This window comes from Arvicanthis niloticus, chromosome 20, assembly GCF_011762505.2.
Source record: "Arvicanthis niloticus isolate mArvNil1 chromosome 20, mArvNil1.pat.X, whole genome shotgun sequence".
Taxonomy (NCBI): domain Eukaryota; kingdom Metazoa; phylum Chordata; class Mammalia; order Rodentia; family Muridae; genus Arvicanthis; species Arvicanthis niloticus.
This window is the reverse complement of record NC_047677.1, coordinates 6,204,763-6,227,670: the sequence shown is the minus strand read 5'-3', so window position 1 is coordinate 6,227,670 and position 22,908 is coordinate 6,204,763. Positions and strand designations below refer to the sequence as shown.

The following is a 22,908-nucleotide window of genomic DNA, read 5'->3' as shown; positions in this document are numbered from 1 at the left end:
TTTATAAGGTTTTCTAATAAAACATTTTGCCCAATGAAAAAGAGGCTTGATGGGTGTTTGGCCTAGATGTATGTGTGTGTATATATATGTGTGTTTACCCTAAATGTATGTGTATGTCTGTGTACCACATACATGTGTGGCTCGCACAAAGGCCGGAACAGAGTACCAGATCCTCCGAAACTGGAGTCATAGATGCTGTTAGCCACCATGTGAGTCCTGGGCACGAAACTCTTCTTCAGCCAATGCTGTCATCTGCTAAGCTCTCTCTCCAGCCTCCTTCTCTTGCCAGCCTCCTTGCCTGCCACCCTTCATGCCAGTCTGTTATATTTTTGTATTCAATATTTGCAAGAACATTGAAGAAACTCCAGGCCATTTTCTCTAATGATACTTCCTCCAACCCCTGAGGAACATGAAGTAAATAAATAAAAATTACTGTGTGAGAATGGGGAAATACTTAAAACAATATCAATAGCTTTCTATTAAGAATGTTCTGGACTGCAGAGATGGTTCAGTGGTTAAGAGCACTGACTGCTCTTCCAGAGGTCCTGAGTTCAATTCCCAGCAACCACAGGGTGGTTCACAACAGTCTGTAACAGAATCTGATACTTTCTTCTGGTGTGTCTGAAGCCAGCTACAGTATACTCATAAACATTAAATAAACAAATCTTTTTTAAAAAAGAATGTTCTATGTATAGAGTTTTTTCTTTGATTCTCAAAACACCCTGCAGTAAGTATAATTACTCTTTTAGAAATATATTGTAGACAGATTAAGCATTTTAGTAATGCCACACAGCAGACATTTCAATGAAGGTCTTTCTTACTTGTCTTTGGCATTAGCTATAGGATACAGAAGAATAGGGAATCCATTTCATGTTGCTAGTATGAAAAATTAGCAGTTCTTCCCTAAAAGCTTTTTTGCGACAATATTTCCCAGGTGTATACATACAAAACTATAACAACATGTAGAAATGCATTTCCCATTGTAACACCTTCTAAATAAATCACACAAGTGCAAATTATATTTCTTTAAAATACCAAACTTACTACTAATTATGTGAGAGACTCTGAGGTATATTTTGCGTTTATGTGACCATTGTTCTTATGGCTGGTGAATATCCTAATTTTCAGCATGAAAGAACCCAGCTTCATTTTTTGCTACAGCCTTTACAACTTCAAGTCATGCCATGTCATACCTTGAATGTCTCAGGTTAGTTTCATGTCACATGGTTCCTTCCCATTGTTATATTGTGTAGCAGCTGTCATATCCTATGGGCTCATTATCTTGGTTTTCAGTGATGACTTTAAATGCACATGAGGTTTCCTAATAGAACATTTTGCCTACCTTAATTTGGAATTTTGCAGTTGTAGAAGTCTCAATAGAACATGAAAGTGGAAGGGGATTGTAACCCAATAGGAAGAACAACAATATCAACTAACCAAACCCCAGAGTTCCCAGGGACTAAACCACCAACCACAGAGTACACATGGAGGGACCCATGGCTCCAGCTGCTTATGTAGCAGAGGACGGCCTTATCTGGCATCAATGGGAGGGAAGCCCATTGGTCCTGTGGAGGTTCTATGACCCAGCATAGGGGGGGTGCTAGAGCAGTGAGGCAGGAGTGGGTGAATGGGTGGGGGAGCACCCTCATAGAGGAAGGGGAGGGGAATAGGTTAGGGGATTTTCAGAGGGGAAATCAGGAAGGGGGACAACATTTGACATGTAAATAAATAAAATAGCCAATAAAAAAAAAGACACTAAACCCAGATGTCCTTCAACAGAGGAATGGATACAGAAAATGTGGTATATTTTACACAATGGAGTACTACTCAGTTATTAAAAACAATGAGTTCATGAAATTCTTAGGCAAATGGATGGAGCTCGAGAATATCATCCTGAGTGAGGTAACCCAATCACAAAAGAACATACATGCCATGCACTCACTGATAAGTGAATGTTAGCCCAAAAGCTCACAATACCTAAGACACAATGCATAGACCACATGAAACTCAAGAGGAGGAAGGAAGACCAAAGTGTGGGTGCTTTGTCTTTTTTGTTGTTGTTGTTTTTTGTTTGTTCGTTTGTTTTTTGTTTTTGTTTTGTTGTTTTGTTTTAGAAGGAATAGCAAAATATTCAACCAGAGCTCCCAGGGTCTAAACCTCCAGCCTGAGAACAGAAAGGGAGGGACTCATAGCTCCACTTACATAGGTAACTGAGGGTGGCCTCGTTAGGCAACAGTGGAAGTGGAGGGCCATGGTCCCCGAAAGACTGGATCCATAGTGTTGGGGAATGCGAGAGCAGGGAGGCAGGATTGGGAGAATGGTGGGAGCACACCCTCATAAAAATTGGAAGAGGGGGTATGGGATAAGGGGTCTTGGGGGAGAAAGGAAGAGGAGATAACAGTGAAAGGTAAATACGTAAAATATCCAATAAAAAAACAGATAATGGGTCTGGCAAAAAAATTAATATTCTCAAGAGAGATGCAAATCCTAATTTCCCTCAACAATTAATTGACAAAAGAGGAGTAATTTTACAAAAGGTAGAAGAAGCTCTCATTAATTTATTATATAGATTAATTGTTGGCTGTTTTATAATAGTCCTTTGATAAAAGAAATTATTAACAAAGAATTATATTTCTTTAAATAGTGTCTTCATGACTCTCTGAGGGTGCAAGGAGAATGCCTTGTTTACTCTTAACTTTCTAAAACTGAAAGATCATGGCAAATCTGCCGCTGATTGCCTCTGGCATTGCTGAGACCAATAAAAACTATGCCACAACTATGTGGAAGGACCCTTTTACCCTTAAATGGAATGGCCAGGACCCAGTTCCTATATGGGGCCCAGGATTGATATGCCTGTTTGATACCACAGAAGGCACAGCTAAATGGCCACCAAAACGATTAATGAATTAAATAGATACCCCTACAAAACCAGGCCCAATTATAAATAAGATGAATAACAATTGATATCCAGGGAAAAGAAATTTCCCCAAGAATTCCCTTCTTTTTTTCTTTTCCAGGTAAAAATTAATTACCTATGATGTCTGCTGTTAGAAGTTCTAATCCTGATGCTGGCCTCTGGACTTATACTACTCGGACCTCCAATGGGCCTTTGACAAGGACATCAAACAGCTATAGACTGACATCACTAATTTGAAGAAATCCCTCATTTAGCTGTCTGATACGATCCCCCAAAATTATTAGACTTGATTTTCTCTTTTACAATAGAAAAGACTGTGTACAGCTCTAGACTGTGTTCAGCCCTTAAAGTAGAATGCTGCTTTTACATAGACAAAACAGGGATGATTAAAGACAGCATGAAAAAGGCCAGAGAAGGTCTTGAGAAAAGACAGAGAGAGAAAGAGAAAAATGAGAGCTTATACAAGAATTGGTCTTCAACCTCTCCATGATTGTTAACCCTACTTCCTTCCATCTTGGGACCATTAATTAGGTTATTTTTGCTTATTTCCTTTGGTCCCTGGGCCTTAAATAGGCTGACTAACTTTGTGAAACAACAGATAGATAATCTGATAGCAAAATCTATTCAGATACATTATCATAAGTTAGCTATGGAGGACCATGAGACTCTAGATGAGGATGTTACTCTATCCAGGGTGCTCCCAAGTCCCATCTCCACCCAACCTAAAAGAGGGGACTTCTGCCCCTAGACCAAGCAGAGAGGGGCCACCCAGAACCCCTTCTGTCTGGAAATCTGAATTCTTGCTTAGGCTGCGAGGCTAAGCACTGCAAGGGAATATAAATAAAAGTTAAAAATATGTTTCTGGGTTCCCTGAGGGACAAGCCTGATTGCATAGGGGTTGATGTCAAAAGTGTTCCCTCTCCAGGAAAAAGACATCAGGACGGGTATGGCTCTCATGCCTCACTGGACAACAACAGGAGGACTGGAGCCATTACAAGGTCCCCTTTAATTACTGGAGGTCAGGCCTCTATCCCCGCCTTGGCAAGAATAGAATCGCCATAGCCCTTCTATACTTGGAGGTGGGAGGAGATGTCGGGGCAGCCCTGCTTATACACTGAAGGCCTAAAATCAGCCATAAGCCTAAAATCAGCAATAGGCCTGACATACATAGCTGCTAACACAAAGTCTTGGGTCTCTATGGAAAAACACTGAAACATATGGCTATAAGCTATTGTAAACAGGCAGCTTTTGTGGAAATCTACCAGCCTGAGTAGTCATAGACCTTGTAAATAGGCAGCCTTGGTGGCTAGTACCAACTTAGATAAGGACAAGTCAATCATAGGCAGAGTCATAGTAACCTGACCCCTGAACCTTCACCCAGCTGATACCTTGTTCTGAAAGATATCTGTAGTCCCCCTGAACACCTATGCTCCTGTGTCATCCCCTCCCCACATCCTGCATTTTTGTGTTTATAACCTCTGTGTTAAAAAGTAAAAATTATGATTTGATAATAATAAAAAAAAGAAAAAAAGAAATAACACACAGTGTCCCCCGGGCTCTGCTGACTTAGCTTCTGACAATCCATTTTCTTGTTCTCAGAAATATTTTAAATTATAAAACGTTATTGTGGTTTTTGTTAGTATGGTGAGTAAAATAATTTTTACTGATTTCATTTTAAACTTCAAAGTTTGTAGTGAGTTAAAATGTCCTTCAACATAATTATAGGTCATATTTATTTTCATATTGTAAAATGCTAGTTAATCTGTTGAACATTTTAAAAAACTGGATTCCTTTTTGAGAATTTCATATATTGGTACTGTATTTACATAATTTTCCCTTTCTCTCCTTCCTCCCACTCTTCCCAACCCCCCATACTTTTAAAATACATCTTATTATTTAATTATTGTTCATATATGGATGTGTATAAGTATACATGTATAAGTATATATGTATATACAAATACTGATAAAGTGTTTTGAGTTAAAAAAAAGACCCTAAAAAAAAGAAAAGAAAATATATCTCCCATTGTCAGATGAAAATACTATCAAGAAGCCCAGAAATGGAGGTGTGGAAATAGGAGGAAAGAAGTTTAAGGTCGTTCTTGGCCACAGTGGGTACTGCCATCCTTGGCTACTGAAGACTCTGTCTTAAAGGCCAAAAACACTTCAGTGACTTTCAAAAGTTATACTGTTCATGTGATTTAAAGATTGAATGAAAAAATGGTCTTGGATTTAAAAAAAAAAAAAAAAAAAAGAATGTGGAGAAAGAGGCTCAGTGGTCAAGTGCTGCCATCTGTTGTCGGTGTGCTCTATCTGCATTTGTTGCTTTGCTGGAATTTGGACTTGGATGTTTTGTATGGTGACACTTGTTTTCACATGGCTTTAAAAAAGTACGTTGGGTTAGGAGATATTTCCAACCCATAAATCATGCTTGTGTGATTTAAAATAAAATAATACAACTAAAACCAGGCTGACTGTAATTCGTCATCGTTGTTTTGAGACCGGGTCTTGCTGTGTATCTCTGGTTGGCCTGAATCTTGCTGTATTAATCAGGATAGCCTAAAACTTCTTACAGTCATCCTGTCTCTACCTCTCAACGACCGGCATTCAGACATTCAGCTTGACAATCTTGTCTTGTTCATACTGAGTTTTACCACTAAAGACTGAGTGAAGACCGAGGAAACCTGGAAAGAGGGAAGATGCTGGTGTGTCCTTTGGTAGTTAGTTGGTAGCTGTGAAGTTAGGGAATTGTGCAGATTCCCCTAGTGCACTAACAACCGTAATGACACTGGAAACTATGGAACCCCTGCCTTGTACAGGCTAGTGAGACCATGAGTTTTAAGCTCTGCTCTGTTCCAAGCTTTATACTAACTGTTGCGTCTCCACTAATTTCCTGTAGCCCTGCTAGGAGTAAGAAAAGAGAGTAAGTTCTCTGGGTAGTTTTAAACAGTTGTATGATGAGTTAAGAAATGCCAGGAAAGTCTATTGCCACTTCCTTTTAACAATGTGGGGGGAAGCCTCAGAATATTGTACTTATTTTATAGTTACTATATTTATTACATGAAATTGCTACAATTTATAAATCTGAGAAGTTTATTCAAAGGAAGTAAATTTGAACATTTTGGGTGACTTATTTAGACTTATTCTTATTCCGTTTCTTTTAATATAAATGGAGAAACTGCTTGTTGTTTTATTTTAAAAATGTGAGAATTTTAGTAGAGTGACAGGATTAGCTCAGTCACCAGCCTTGCTCTTTCTTCCTCACGTGAAGCTATGGATTCCATTCCCACTTAGGCTTCTACAAGTATCTGCTATAGTTCTCTATGGTAGCCATATAAAACTCCTTAGGATGGAAGCCCTAAGATAGAACCTGCTTATATTGAAATCTCAGGTGCTGGCCTGGGAGATGGCTTGGCAAATAAAGTACTCAGTGTCCAAAAATGAAGGACTGGGCTGGGACACTTAGCACCCTCATAAAAGAAACCATATGTGGTGGTGTGTGCCTATGATCTCAGTGCTTTGAGGCAGAGACAGGAGGGTTCTGGGGTCCTGCTGGTCAGCCCATCCAGCTGAATCAATGAGATCCAGTTTCAATGAGAGACCTTGCTTCTAAAACTAAATTGTGGAATTACAAAAGACACTTAAGGTCACCCCTCTTTCTTTATATGAACATGTGTACTTTCATACACACACGTGCACACACAAATTTTTAAAAGAAAAATCTCAAATTCTATGGACTATGAGAGGAATGCTGTAACTGTGGATGACTTTGATGGTTAAAATAGTCCATTATTTACCTAGGAAATTCTGAAAGCAGTTGCTTTTCAAACACCTTTGATACATGCAACAGAGCATATCAAAATAGATTTTTATATTGTCCAAGGGGTGCACATATTTCTAAAATACACATTAGTCTTTACATTTTAAATAATATGTTTCCAACATAGGTTTATTTAGCAATATTCTGTCTTGTTTATTACATCCAGGATTATTTTAAGGTTTAAAAATTGTTTCTCCTGTTCCACAATTAAAGGGTCTCAGATGCTATATTTTATATGGTGTATACAGAATTAAAGCATGACAAAGGTTTTCAGTTCCCATTTCTGTATCTGTATTCCTTTGCACTGTTAAGACTAACTTTAAGTTAGTCTTTAAGCCTAATCTACACTCTTCATTTATCTTCCCCCACAGTCCATTATCTAAGATCACTATCTATCAATGGCTATCAGCATTTACTGGCCATTGATTCTTTCTCTTTATTCACTGTCAACTTACTATTTACTTCCCAGATTGTCAATCTTCACAGATCAAACACAAACTCCCCCCCCCCATTAACCGTCTTCATTTTGTTTCTAATGATTACTTCTTTAAGACCCTCCTGCAAGAGGTACATTTCTAAATACATTTTCTTTTCTTTGTAGTTCAATTTTAAGAATACGAGAATGCGTTGACAGAACTATTTATGAGACTTGTTTTATAGCCTAGGTTCACTATTCTGCCTCAGCCTCTTAAGCGCTGAAACTGTAAGGATGAACCACTATTCCCAGCTATCTTCATTTTATAGAAGAAAACAAGACAAAAATAAAAATAAAAATAAAAATGAGGTGTATTTTTTTTTGTTTTCCTTTAACACCTGCATTCAACATGTTTCAGAATAAACAATTTTGAAAGAATTGTATATACACTTAAAAAACCCTTAAAGTATTTTTTAACCTAAGAAGTCTATGTGCTTTTATTTTTCAAAAGCTTTCTGTTAACTGCTTAGCTAGTCAGTTTTTGGTCAGACCATGAGCCAGAATAGGCCTGATTTAGTAAATCAATTTCTTTTCTGGACTTCAGTTTTCTATGGATAATAGGGAAGAGGTTATTGAGAATATTATGTCTAAGCTTTCTTCTCATGTGGACATCCTGTGACACTAATTAAAATTCATCAGAATGTCAGAAACAAGAATTAACCCCTCCCTTTAACACACCAGGAACACTCATTGAAAAGCAATTTCTACAGAGTTCTTCACGGTGACTTTTGTGATAATGGCTCCAAAAATATAATTTCAGAGTACAGGCCAATTATTTTTGATCCTTAATTTTTAATAAATCAGGAAAAGTCAATATTATTTGAATTTCCTGCAGTTTTTCTTTCTTTTTTTTTTTCAACAATGGCAATATTGACATTCTGGACTGTAAAAAGTCCTTTCATGGGTGACATTTGTCCCCGTAGGGTGTTTAGTAGGAGCATCTCTTCTTGTTACCCACTAGAAGCCAATAACACTCTCTCTTCCCTTATAGTTTCATGACAATCAGAAATGTTTTACTTGGCTGGCTGTTGCAGGAAAGGCCCATATGCTATTGTTCTTGATTCTGGTCATAACTTAAGGAAAACGTTCACACCATGCCTGGAGCCCTTGAAATCCTGCCAACCAAGGAGGAGGAATTCCTTGCAGCAGGAACCTACTTAGGTGGCACCTACCTTGATTTCTACACAGAACAGTCACATCTATAAAGGAAAAGTGATGGCACCTACATCAGAAATCTGAATAGGACCTGGGAGAAGCTGCTGCTGCTGCTGGATGCTCAAACCATTGTTGCCAATGACAACTCTGCCAATGTTAGGCTCATATCTTCTAGGAATAAACTTCCGTGAGCTTTATGGAAATTTACTAACTGCCACCAGAGCCATTCCTATTGCTGGTAGCATCATTCCTAGGCCCTTCATTAATTTTATTCAAGCAACTTTCCATGACACATGTCTTCTAGTAGTGACAGGTCCCAAGATGGACCAGCAACCCTTCACAGAGGCATCTTTTGTGCATAGATTCGCTTTTGCAATGTGAACATGGCCATTTCATGCGGCAAAAGAACTTCCTCAGCTGCAGTGATGTGGTGAGTGATTGCTTGGGACGTTGCATACATCCATAGCACCATCTCCTGTAAATACTCATGAGAAGTCATAACTGATGCAGATGAGACGATAAGGGGAAGGGAATTACTCCCTGCTGAAAAGGCTATGATCAAGGAGAAAGGCCAGGGTGTAGGGTCTGTGTCAGCTCCCGAGTTTGCTATGGCTCATCCAGAGGTGGAAGACTGATCTAAAGATATGGAGGTGACTGCTGGGCCTATCCACTGAAAACTGGAAGGTTGAGGCACTGACTGGGCTTGGGGACTGGCCACTGAGCATTGTAACTCTGAGTCTGTAACTCACTGCTCAGGCCACTAGGTGACTTGGAACAACCATGAATTTAGTTGCAAGCTGCTCTGCAAACACTTAAGCAAAATGGAAAGAAAGTAGATGTAAGAAAGTAAAAGAAAAATACTTTCTGTGTAGGAGAGTAAAGATAAGTCAGGAAGGAACCTGGTTTGAGAAGCTGAACCGAAACTTCAAATCCAGAGACAGTAAGTTTCTTGAGACTGTTGTTTGCTGTGCTGAAAAGATTAGACCTAGAGTTTGGTCTGCATAGAGCCGTTGGGTAAATTATTGTGTTTCCGTGCTTGAGAAAGACATCACATTCCTTTATCTGCATTTCTTTCCCCCCAGGAAACCCGGTAAAAACATCAGAAGTGCTTGGAATAAATGCCTTATTCTTGGTCCCAGGCACTCAAATTCAATTACTAGAAACCTGAGCCATATATGGCTAACCGTTGGTCATCATGCAGAAGCTCCAGATGTCAGTAGAAAGGAGCTGAGCCATAGGGGACTTCCTGTGGCTATTTCTTTTTGACCAGGGACTTTCTATATGGAATAGACTCCCCTAGAACTCACAATCCTCCTGCCTCAGTTTCCTGAATTGAGATTATAATGTTTCACCATACCAAGCCTACAGCTATTTCACAGCACAACAAATACCGAAAAAAACCTTCAACTTCCAGATTAGATACTACAAAACACGAAAGTAACTTAAAGGTCTCATTTTATGTGCAACATCCAGATGCACATAAAATGTGCAGTGAGCATTTCTCTTGTCTTTTCAAAGCCTAAGCATAGAAAAGGGCTAGAAAAATAATGTTTAACTTTGTGATATGACTAAAGCTGACTGCCCCGCTGCCTTGCTATCTTTCTTTCTTAAAGTTTTATTACGTTTTGCTGTGTGTGTGTGTATGAGAAAGGGGGAGAAGGGAAGGGAAGGGGTGAGGAAGGGCACTTGGAGGTCAGAGGACAGCTTCTGAAAGTCAGTTCTCACCTATGGCTCTCAGGTATTGAACTCAGATCATCAGGGTTACAGGCAACTGCCTTTGCCCAAAGAGTCCTTTTTTAAAATTTTCTTCCGGATTATTAAAATCAGTTATAGACTTTTTGCTTTGAAACCTTAAAAAGTAACTATTATTAGACAAACATAATAAGGTATTTCAAGGCAGAATAATCAGGAAAATATTTTCTCATTCTTTGTCTCTGATAAAATAAAACCTAGCAAATAGACAAACAAGTCAGAAAAACACATAGTACCAGGACCCTGAAAATCAACTCAGTTGGTCATTAAGTCAATGAAACTGGTTTCAAATGGAAATTGCATCAAAGGAGCTGGAGATTGCAAGGGGAGCTTTTCTCTGGTAAAGGTTTTCTATGGGGCCCTTGTCGAGGTACAGCAGCACGGCAGAGCTCAGTCAGCTGCTGAACACTTCCAAAGACCCCAGCACAGATGCCCTGTGCAGGACAAAGAGCCATGACAGACAACCACCCTGTACAAGATGACCCTGTACATTTACAACTTTACAAAGATTTCACAATCAGCATCTCTGTGAAGAAAATAAAGAGCCGCTGTACCATCGTCATGGGAAGTTAAATGAGGTCACTAAGTGTTTCGTTTTTAATAGACTTAATATTTTTGAATGAGAACGGTATTTTCCCAAAGCGTTGTGTTTGGGTGTATTAAGAGATAGATAAACTAACCTCCTTATCTGTGGCTCTAAATATTTCTCATTGCAACCCATTGTTTCATCTAGCAATAAAACATTACCGAAACAGTAACAAATAGAGAACCTGCCTATTTCCCCTTAATAATTAATGTGAGAAGAAAACACCTGCTTGCTTAGGTTCTGCAAAAATGGTTTTAATATAGGGTCACAGAAAATGCAAAGGATTTATGGCCCACTATAAAACAGCTCTTTGTCTTTTCCCACTAATTCCTTAGTGTCACGTTTAACAAAACTGAGGAAACTACAGATAATAGAAGTGTTTGCAGTTTAGACTTGCAAGCCATAAATAACATAGGGTTTTGTTCACCTAGAGATATTAAGGCAGCTTATCAATGTTTACGCCTTTCCTCTTTGTAATGATTGCTAACCCAGACAAATGGAGCAAATGGAGTTCCTCCCTACCCTCTGTCTTCTCACACGGACAGAGTACACATTCGAAAGATTCTGTTATCAGAGTCCATGGTATAAAAAGTAAGGTGCCACCTAAACAGTTGCTTGCTACCTGCAAACCTCTGTGTTGGACGATGCACCTGCTTTGGGCTTTTCTTTTTTGGCTCTCTCTTGGCAATGGCTTCAGTGCTAACTGTCCAGGACGATGCAGCTGTGATTCTATGCAGTCTGTACAATGCTATAGGCTCATGGAAGTCCCATCAGGCATTCCTTCCACCACCAAGAGACTCTACATTAGCCACAGCAGAATCCAGCACCTTCAGGTAATCATGTCATTCTCTATTGAAGTTGCTACAGTTTTATGCTTGGGGCAGAGTGTGGGATGAGTGTGGGGATTTTTAACTTGAATCATTCTAACTGAAAAGTGCTAATTCTCAAGTTGTTGTACTACCTGCTTGCTAGGCATCAGTGAGATGTTCTATGCCTCTGAATATGTATTTTTAGGGAACTACTTGCCCTGAAAAGACAGGATTTTTTTTTCAATTTTTATTCAACAATTTAAAAAAAACTAGGCTGTGACAAAGTACACAAGCTCTTTCTTAAGGAGCACAATTGCCCTGCATGGAAAACAAGTCATACGAAACAAAAAGCTCTTATTTCACCCCATAGGTAGCAGAACAGAGTGTCATAAGACTATTAAGATGAACTGGCACAGCAGACTCACTCATACAAATCCACACCCAGTCAGGTGCCTGATCTTTGTGAGGACCTAGATGGAGATGCGTGGTTTTAAATTTGTCAAGTTACAGTTCTCAGAACTTGAGGTAGGCCTTGAATTATAATTTCAGTTATCTTGCTTCTGTATCCAGAGGACACTGGAAACAGTACTACAGATTTTTCTGATGTTTATAAGTTAAAAGAAATTTACTTTTGATCTCTGGTGTTTTGGAAGGCGTCAGGAGACAAGGGTTCTCTCTAGCTAGATACACAACCATCTTAGGGAAGCTACTAGATCTCTGTGTCTCATTTTTATATCCTTGATGATGTGGGACGGCTGCAATAAATGAGTCCTCTTCTAGATAGAAAAGTCTATGGAGGTTCTGTTTTCCCTTCAGGATTCACTGTTATTGGCTCAGATGTCCAAGGCCCAAGATAAGGAGCTAACTCTCTGAAAACTAGAGAGCTAGCTTCTCTCTGAGAGGCTTTAGGTTAAGCTATCTCCCCTCCAAATAGAGGCATGCATGCACTTTCATTTGGTCGAGAATTTTTCATGGGAATTTCTTAGTTTAACATAAATGGCATGGTGTTACTATCAAGACTCAACAAGTACAATCATCCCCTGTGTTTGCTTTTCCCTTCTACTCTAATGGTACCTAATACCAGAGAGCAAATCTGACCTTGCCTGTTCAGTCTTAGCATTTAAACAAGACAGCTGGGTAAATGGGAGATACTTAAATATTTGTTCTGGGACCTAAGCTGCCTGCAGACTCTGGTAATAATCTTATCCTGCCACTTTGTTGTGAATTGATGACTTGTCAAATTCCTTTATTGAATGAGTCAATTTGTCACTTGTTTGAGCTTATTGAACAGTAGGATTGCCGTTTCCATGACTTTAACTCTGTCAGTTGTCTCTTAGAAGGGCAGGTCACATCAGAAAGATTGGTGAAAGAGGTTGTTTTGTTGAAGAAACAAAAAGCTCCAAGGGTCCATATTTCACTTGTATTCAGTGGATACAATATATAGTAAATACAAGGTATATTCTACTTTTTAAATTTAGACTTAATAGAACTAGTGCCTGTATGTAAAGAAAACTATCTTTGAGTAAAGCCTCAGAAAATTAGTAACACAAGTTTTATATGATTTAATTATTAACATTAATATAAGCAGCATTTTAATGGATTTATGACTTGTTCATAAAATATAACTGTTTAGGATTATGTCAGTGAATGTCATGTTTGAGATTCAGGATAAAAGCTTAAAAATTCTGCTTCTACCTTTAGGATAAAAGAATTTTTAAATCAGATTTGTCTGTACAAATTCCTACTTCTCTGAGATTCATATTTTTGGCCCATAATAGTCTTCTTTCTCCCTTTCCCCACTTAACACTATGTGTCTGGCCCCTTATCTACTAGCTTACCGTCTTCCTCTCCATCCTATGTCCTGTATCTTCTTGGGTGTCTTTGGTCTTTAGGTGGATGCCTAGTCTAGTGTCCAGTCTCACACCTTCTTGTTCTCAAAATGCACCTCTCTTCAATTCCACTTTACCTCAGCCATCTTAGTTATATGACTTGAGTCTACGAAAATCACGTCTCATACCTTCTGCTACCGCAGTGACTTCTCCACTCAGAAACCCTTGACCACTTCTCCTTTTAGCTGCCTCTCTTCTTACCTTGTGGAGACATGGAGCCCTAATTTTACAAAGCCTGTTTTCTCTGACACTCAGTTTATTTCCTATCTCCCCTTCTCTGCCCCTTCCCTCTCTATACCACATTTAATTATCTAAACACACTTCCAGGAAAGCCTCAATGTGAAAGGAGGGTGCTAATTCTCCTGTTTCTCCTATGTCTAGACAAGTGGGTGCTGCTGTAGAGGGGCACACTGTGGATGGTTTGGAGCCACCCTGAAGTCGAGATCTCCAGCCTCATCTGCATCTTGCTCATCATTTTCTTCTTTCTGCTCAGGTCCCCTGCCCTTATTCACAGTCGCCTACAACTCTAGTGCAATTCTGGGTTTGCTAGTCATTCTGCTACCTCATTCTCAACAGACGGCTGGTCTTCTGTTGTGCTGACAGATCATGGCAAAACTCTTTTCTTCATTCCCGATCAGTGGGTCTAATCCTTCTCACCACTTCCCAGGCCTTGCTTTAGTGTTCTCCACCCACACATCAGCAGGAGCCATTCGCCCCTAGCTCATTGTTACAATAGTAAAGTTTCCATATCTCTGCCCTCTTCTCCCTTTGACCCCTGTGATTTTTCTAGACTCTGACTGTATCAGCTTTCACCTCTAGTTTATTGTTTAATTCACTGCTGCCTGACTCCTTCCCATTCCATAGAACTACAATTCTAAATCTCGGCTGCACACTTCCAGTTTCCAGAAATTTGTGTTCTCTGTCTCTCTTTGAAGCCACACACAGCTCTACTCCCCCTACACACACAAAGACACACACACACATACACAATACAGATACACACACACATATATACACATATACACACATATACACATACACACATACACACATACACACATACAGATACACAAACATATATATACACATATACACACATATACACATACACACATACAGATACACACATATACACACATACACACCTACACACACACCTACACACACACCTACACACACACACACAGATACACACACATATATATACACATATACACACATATACACATATACACACCTACACACACACCTACACACACACACACACATACACACATACAGATACACACACACACATATATATACACATATACACACATATACACACATACACACCTACACACACACACACACACACATACACACATACAGATACACACATATACACACATACACACCTACACACACACCTACACACACACCTACACACACACACACAGATACACACACATATATATACACATATACACACATATACACATACACACATACAGATACATACATATACACACATACACACCTACACACACACACCTACACACACACACACAAACACACAGGCAGTATCTCACTGCAGTTTTGATTTGTGCTTCCCCACTGGCTAACGACACTGAACTTCTTTGTTGTTTTTCGTTTTCCATTTGCTTGCTGGTCACTTGTATGTTTTTGGAGAGGCACAAATGCGGGTGCTTTGCTTATTTTTTTTAATTAGGGTTATTTGTATCCTAATTATCACATTGTAAGCATTATTTAGATATTCCAAACACAGGTCTCTTATTAGAGATATTACTTGCAAATGTGGGATGATGATGATAGTGATGATTGTTTTGGTAGCATCCTTTCAACACACAGAAGCTTTTAGCTTTAAATGAGTCTGGTTTCTTTTGTGTGTGTGTGTGTGTATGTGTGTGTGTGTGTGTGTGATATTCATTTGTGCCTTCAATCTCATATCTAAGATGGATCACCTAAATCAAGATCATGTGTATTTATGCCTATAAGTTTCTCTGGGAGTTTAAAGCTTTGGCCTTTACATTTTGGGCTACAATCTATATCCAGTTAATTTTTACATGTGGTATGAGAAAGGAGTCCTTTGTACTCTTTTGTGTTCTTCATCTTTTTCTATCACTATTCAATAACTCATGTCTACTTTTAAGCTACATTTAAATACGTGATTGTTACTGAATGAAAGACATGAAAAGCATGTGATGTCAAAGTACCAAGGTACTGCCAGGGCACCGAATTCACTCCGGTTTGGGTGTGTGTGTGTGTGTGTGTGAAGATTCAGTTCAGTTCTCTGTGTCCACATCTGCAAAACAGAGCTAAATTGACCCCACCATTGTCATTCAATACAAGCCTACAAGCCCACTTAGGCTTCTCTGGATTCTCTTCTCTGGATTCTCTTCTATGACAGGGATCAAATGTGAATACAGTTGTGGTAGTAAATTATAATTATTCTACCATAACATTAGTGTGTGTAAGAGAAGTTATATTGGTTCTTAATATGGGTAACTTTACAGTGGGATTACAGGTTAGTTTTATTATCTTTCGATATTTCCCCAGAGCTTTAAGATAGTTTATAGAGACTGAGCGTTCCTTTCCTAATCAGAGAAGAATGTCATGATTGCATTAGAAACTGCTTCCTGGTTGCTTCATACAGGTCAGAAGCCATCTCCTTCTGGGGTTCGCCATTTTGTCATCTTTGGACCTGTAAAAAGTCTGAGAAGAGCTGTGTGTGGGAAAGGCAGTGGGAGCAAACCTGCTGCACACCACACCACTTGTTTCGTCGTATTAAGAAACCTGAGTGAGCTGCCTGCCATACCGAGGTTAGCTCTAGGTCAAATGCATCTCTACTTCCGTGAGCACATCCTTGCTAAGGTCACGGACAGGGAAAATCTGGTCTGGCAGATTCAGTTTTCCCAGTGTTGGCTCAGCAAACCCATCCCCAGTGTTCAAAATCACTGGAAGTCTTCTTTACTGTAGCTATCAGTAGAATTCTACATTCCCTACTTAAATGTATGTTACAGCCATAAGATTCATAGAAATATATGCGTGAATGAGAAATCTGTGCTGGTAACTTTTCTATTTGCTGGCAACATATGCTGTGGCAGGCAATTTTATTTTTATTTTATTTTATTCATTTGTTTATTTTGAGACAGGGTTTCTCTATATAGCCCTGGCTGTCCTGGAACTCACTCTGTTGATCAGGCTGGCCTCGAACTCACCTACCACTGCCTCCCACGTGCTGGGATTAAAGACATGCACCACCATCACCTGGAAATTTCAATTTCTTAAGCCTTAGCTTTCCTCTCTGAAGAGTCAATAATCATGCTTTGTAAAAAAAAAAAAAAAAAAAAAAAAAAAAAAAAAAAAATTGAACAGTAAATTTTTAGAAAAGTGGCTATTTTAATTAATAGCCATCAAAACCAATCCATGCTGACTCTAACAAAAAAGAGTAAAAAAAATATTTTTCATGCTTAATAAAAGCTAGGTGATGAGAGAGAGAAAGAGAGAGAAAGAGGGGGGGCAGGGAGGCAGACGTTCATGTGTCTCCATCAGTCAAAGATAGTTTATATATCTAGGCTGGGTAGTGGGTTACACTTCTGATTAAGCATTACCAAACTTATAAAGCCTTTGATTAACATTTTAAAAAATGTATAAAAGCAAAAAGGAAAAGGGGGCATGGGATAGGGGTTTTCTAGGGAGGGGAAATGGGGATGGCATCTGAAATGTAAATAAAATATAAAAAAAAGAAAAAAGAAAAAAAAGGGGCAAAGGCTAGCTACTAGATTCAATTGGGACCAGGCAGCATGTCTCTGTTGTGTGAGCCACTCTCTGCACTCCATACGTAGAAATGAAAACAAATTGAAACTTTGACAGCGTGCTTTGTCTCATCCCAAAATGAATTACTCATCTGAATCCATGCCATCTTTTAGACGAGTCTCACAGAGTTATCAGGGTTTGTGGCCATTCTGGATAAGTGAAAGTTTTAGTGACACCAGATTCTTCTTTTGGAGATTTAACAAGTCAAGAAGTGAAGGTCCATGTCCATTTCCAATACTGTATAAAAGATAAATACCTAGGATTCTCGTTAGTTCAATGTAAGTTGGGAATAGAAAAGAGTTAGATTTATTTTCTAAATTCTGCCATAACTGAAAATGTCTTGAGGAATACCCCAATGCCTGAAGAATCTACGACACTCAAGTTTTCACTTTTCATGTTTTTCCTCTTGTAATCTTAGTTTTTAGGGTTAGAAACTTTTCACAGTACGGTGAACCATTTGTAGATTTTTAAATTTCTGGCTATTGTAATGCAACAAGAGATCACTCTAGGGTATGGAGCATTGTGCAATTTGTAAGCCCTTCTGCCTAGACAGAAATTTTCTAGGTCAGAAAAAAAAATGTGGTAAGAGTTGACTAATATCATAAATCTGCCAGCAGCGTGTGAAAGAGTAGTGTCAATGTCTTACACTGATGGAGGCCGCATGAGTCAGGTTTCTCAATTCCTAAATTGGGAGGCAGATGTGAAGGGGAATCCTCGAAGAGTTGGGGAGGGGGAAAACGGGGGTGGTGATGATCCGAATACATTATAAACATGTATGGAATTACCAAAATTATCTAGACTTGATTTTAAAGTATTATTCCAAAACATAGCTTTAAAAGGAATCTGAAGGGGAGTCTAAAATTATCATTAGTATAGTAATGATAATGTATATGTTTTTTTTACAGTATCTTAATTTATTTCTCTGTTTTCTTGTTTACTTTATCCTCTTTGTCATCATCTCTGTTGTTGTTGTTATTGTTGCTATTTTGAAGCTATCTAACTTCACTGGATTGTTGGCTCTGGAAGATTTTATTCTGCTAGCCAGTGGAACAGAGTCTATAGAAAATGACACCTTCAAAACTCTGAGTACATTAAAGACCCTAGAACTTTGGAAAAATAAATTGAGACAAGTTCCCAGTGCTCTCCCAGCCAACCTCGAGGTGTTAAAGTTAAATGATAATTTGATACGTGCTCTACATGGATCAGAATTTGAAGGACTAAAGAACTTAAAAGTCCTTGAACTTAAAAACAACTTGATCTCATCCCTGTCTCCCAGCATGCTCTCCTCACTCATCAGTTTGCAAAGTTTGATGGTGGATGGTAACACCATAGAGTCTGTGTTTGGACCACTGGCCCTTCCACATCTCAAGTACATGAGCATGGAGAACAACAAACTCCACCTTATACCAGGGAATGTCTTCACTTCTCTGCAGAATTTGCAGTTCCTTAGTTTCAGTGGTAACTTTCTGACTAAAATTCCTATAAATCTACCCAAATCCTTGCTATCTTTAAAGATGGAGAGAAACCAGCTCAAAGTGGTTAGGTTTCGAGATATGAGACACTTGGAGAACCTGTCCCATCTTTACCTGTCAGAAAACTTCTTGTCTTCCATCGACGGGGCACAGCTGCTGACCAATTTAACAACTCTGGAGGTTTCCCAAAACCGGCTTCAAATGTTGCCTCCCAGGCTACCATCAAGGTTACAGAAGCTTGACTGTAGCAGTAACTTCATTCAGAGAGTGACAGCACCAGAATTCCAGGACCTCCGAGACCTGAAACATCTGTTTCTAGACAACAATGTTGTCAGCTTGTTCGAGGCTGGGGCCCTTCAGAGGTGTTCTCAGCTGTCTAACCTGGCCCTGGAGCAGAATCTGCTGTTGTCCATCCCTCTGAGGTGAGTGAGCACTGTCATTTACTATAGATACCAGAAGTATTTGCCAGGCTCTGGGACAAATCAGCTGCTCGTGAGGATTTATCAATAAAACTAGGTGCTGGGGACAGAAGAAGCTTCAAACAGTGGTTTAGAATTCCCAGTCTGCAAACCAAATGCATAGGGAGTGACTTTTGCTGATGAAACAACACACACACACACACACACACACACACACACACACACACACACACACACAATATCTACACTGATAAGCACAATATAAATACACTGTAAAAAGTATGTCTTGATTTCTAAGTATGCAAAAGTGGCTGATTGGGCACGGGTAGCCACTAGCAAGGACACGAGGAAATATCAATGAGGAATATTTGCTAAGACATTTTGTTTTAAAAAGAATCAAAGTCATACTCATTTAGAAAATTGAATATATAAAGTAATTACACATTAGGAATTCTCATATTCTTCTCAGAGCTACGACCTAAGGGTTTAAGCAGGCTCTGTGAAATCCATCTATGTCTGTATGAGTGGTGAGTCCATCATCAGCCTTGGCCTTAACCTCTGCTAAGTATCTGCTTTCTTTCATTTTTTGTTCTCTTTCCTTCTAGCTCCCCTTCCTACTCATCCTCTCCTCTCTCTTTAACTTTTCCTTCCCCTTCTATTTTCCTCTTTCTCTTCCTTTCCCCAAATCACTCCATAGCTCCTTTTGCAAATATCCTTCTCTCTATACACAGTGCAGTTCAATTGTTTTCTTAACTACTTAACAGTCCCCTTAACTACTCAACTGTCCTCATAACTACTCAGTCATCCCCTTAACTACTCAACTGCCGCCTTAACTATTCAACTGTCCCCATAGCTACTCAGTCATTCCCTTAACTCCCCAATCATTTCCTTGACTCCTCAACAGTCCCCTTAACTACTCAATCATCCCCTTAACTATTCAATTATTCTCTTAACTACTCAACTGTCCCCTTAACTACTCAATCATCCCCTTAACTATTCAATTATTCTCTTAACTACTCAACTGTCCCCTTAACTACTCAATCATCCCCTTAACTATTCAATTATTCTCTTAACTACTCAACTGTCCCCTTAACTACTCAATCATCCCCTTAACTATTCAATTATTCTCTTAACTACTCAACTGTCCCCTTAACTACTCAACCATCCCCTTAACTATTCAATTATTCACTTAACTACTCAACTGTCCCTTCACTACTCAACAGTCCCCTTAACTACTCAATCATCCCCTTAACTATTCAATTATTCTCTTAACTACTCAACTGTCCCCTTAACTACTCAATCATCCCCTTAACTATTCAATTATTCTCTTAACTACTCAACTGTCCCCTTAACTACTCAATCATCCCCTTAACTATTCAATTATTCTCTTAACTACTCAACTGTCCCCTTAACTACTCAATCACCCCCTTCACTATTCAATTATTCTCTTAACTACTCACCTGTCCCCTTAACTTCTCAACCATCCCCTTAACTATTCAATTATTCTCTTAACTACTCAACTGTCCCCTTCACTACTCAACTGCACCCTTCCTTAACTACTCAGTCATCTCCTTAACTACTCGTTATCTCTTCATAAATTTACATCTGTGTGCATGTTTGTCTATAGCAAGAGCCAAGGCTCCAAGATGGAGGTCAGAGAATGACTTGCCAGAGTTGGCGCTCCCCCTTCCATCGTGTGAGTCCTGGGGTTTGGATTCAAGTTGGCAAGCTTCGAAGTAGTCACCTTTACTGGCTGAGCCATCTTTCTGGCTCCCCATTATCCATCTTTTAAAAGATACCACCTTGTTTATTATATTTGTTTAAAAAAAATCTTAGAATCTCTCCAACACTTCCTCTAAACACAAAACAAAACAGAAGGGTTTTTGTCATGTGCATTATCTTTATCAAGTTTCTTATAAGTGAGACTCTGCTTCTGGCTTCCATACACTCCCGTGGCTTCCACTTTACCTAACTCATTATTAGTTACAGTGACAATCAAGAAAGGAACAATTATCTTTAATATGTATGACTTTTTTTCCTATCTGGGAAGGAACTTTTTATTGTATAGCATGACGTGTGTATTCAGTCAAAAACATCAAAAAGTGAACTCCCCACCCCACACAAGGGAATTTGACATTTAAAATGTATAGACAGTGATTTGAGAAATGAACTTTTACTTATTCTTTCCTGTCCATTTTCTATGTTGTTTTAAAACCATCTTTTCTCAGCTTTGAGACTCCTGTGATAGGGAGATTGCTGGCCATGGCAGAGCTGCCCTTCTTCGGTCTTTTGACTTTGAACATACCTTTTGCTATAGAAATTTTTAAAATTTTATTTCTTAAATATGGGTATTTTGTCTACATGTTCATCCATCTGCACACCAGGAGCAGTCATATGGTCCCATGAGGCTATAGTTATAGATGGTTGTGAGCCACCAAGTAGGTGTTGGGAATTGAATTCAGGACCTTCTATTTAGACCAAATAGAAGCCAATGCTATTAATCACTGAGCCTTCTCTTTATCCCTATAAAAAAAATGATTAAATTGATTAATTTATCAGTTTTTAATAGTTTCTATATTTTTGAGTCATGGAAGCTTTTAAAAATAGAATTATTATTTTAAATATTTTGATAATATTTTTATAGTCATATAATAGCTCATTGTTTTATAATGTCTAAAATATTGAATATTAGTGTTGTATTGCCTTTTGCATTTATAATTCAAAATATTACAAACACTTACAAATAAGTGTTTTTTCACTTTTCATATTATTTCCTAGCTGGAGTTGTGACATTATTTAAATTTGTTACATATCACTACATTGTTTCTGGAATGGGACCAACTGATGATTCCTCTACATTTTTTTTTTTTGTATACCTCTTGGAAAGAAACATTTTAAAGCTTAAAACCAAATCATTTTGTAATTTCATACATCAAACATACAGCTTGTTTCCTATCTTGTGAGGGGAAGGGGCTCTATAGAGAAGCAGCCTCTGAGTGTTGCCTAGGAGGCTCTGAATGATGCTCATGTTTGCAGCCTTCTCTTTCATGCTGTTTTTTGTAACTTTGTAGGCTCCCTAAGACCCTGGCCAGGCTGGACCTCAAAGGCAATGCCATCCAGGACATGGCTGAAACGGAGCTCAGGGACCTCAAACAGCTGCAGGTCCTCAACCTGAGGAACAACAAGATCTCTGCCTTAGACCTCAAGGCGCTGGAGGGGCTGCCTCGGCTCAGGCATCTGTACCTGGATGGAAATCCTTGGAATTGCACTTGCAGTCTCCTACGAGCCAGGGAAGTCCTGAAGGCCAAGGGCACTGACGTGAAAGGAGGACAGTGTGCAGCCCCAGCAGAGCGACAGGGGGAGAACTGGATGTCCTCCAAGAAGATCCTGAGGCAATGTGAACATCACTTACAACAGAATGAGAAAAGCAAAGAGACCAAGAAGAAGCCAAAACCGGAAGATTCTTCCAGCATTAGACTCAGCATGGATGACGAAGACGATGATTATGAAATAGATTAGAGATAAGCTTTGTTTCCAGTTTAGAAAATGATTTTTAATGCCTACTGTCTTAAGCAGAAATACGCTATCGTTTAGATATTGCAAGACTTCTTTGTGAGTGGTTCTTGCTATTTTTGGAGATGAAGTAAGGGTTAAGGATTAGTTAAAACGTGTGAGGACAAAAAAGTAGATGTGTTTCCAGGTTTGAAACAATTTGTGTTTTAGTCTGAAACCTAGACAAATAACAATGTCAAATAAAATTATCATTTAAACCAACTTTCCACAAATAGAGTATTTC

The 22,908-nt window shown here is 38.9% G+C and overlaps 1 protein-coding gene across 1 annotated transcript; it reads left to right on the top strand.

The window, feature by feature from the left end:
- Positions 1 to 11,348: 11,348 nt before the first annotated feature.
- LOC117724890 (nephrocan) lies at positions 11,349 to 22,631 on the top strand. Its single transcript, XM_034524864.2, has 3 exons — positions 11,349 to 11,537; positions 18,214 to 19,115; positions 22,184 to 22,631. The coding sequence occupies exons 1-3, from the start codon at positions 11,349 to 11,351 to the stop codon at positions 22,629 to 22,631; spliced, it is 1,539 nt and encodes a 512-aa protein (XP_034380755.1).
- The last annotated feature ends 277 nt before the right edge of the window (positions 22,632 to 22,908 follow it).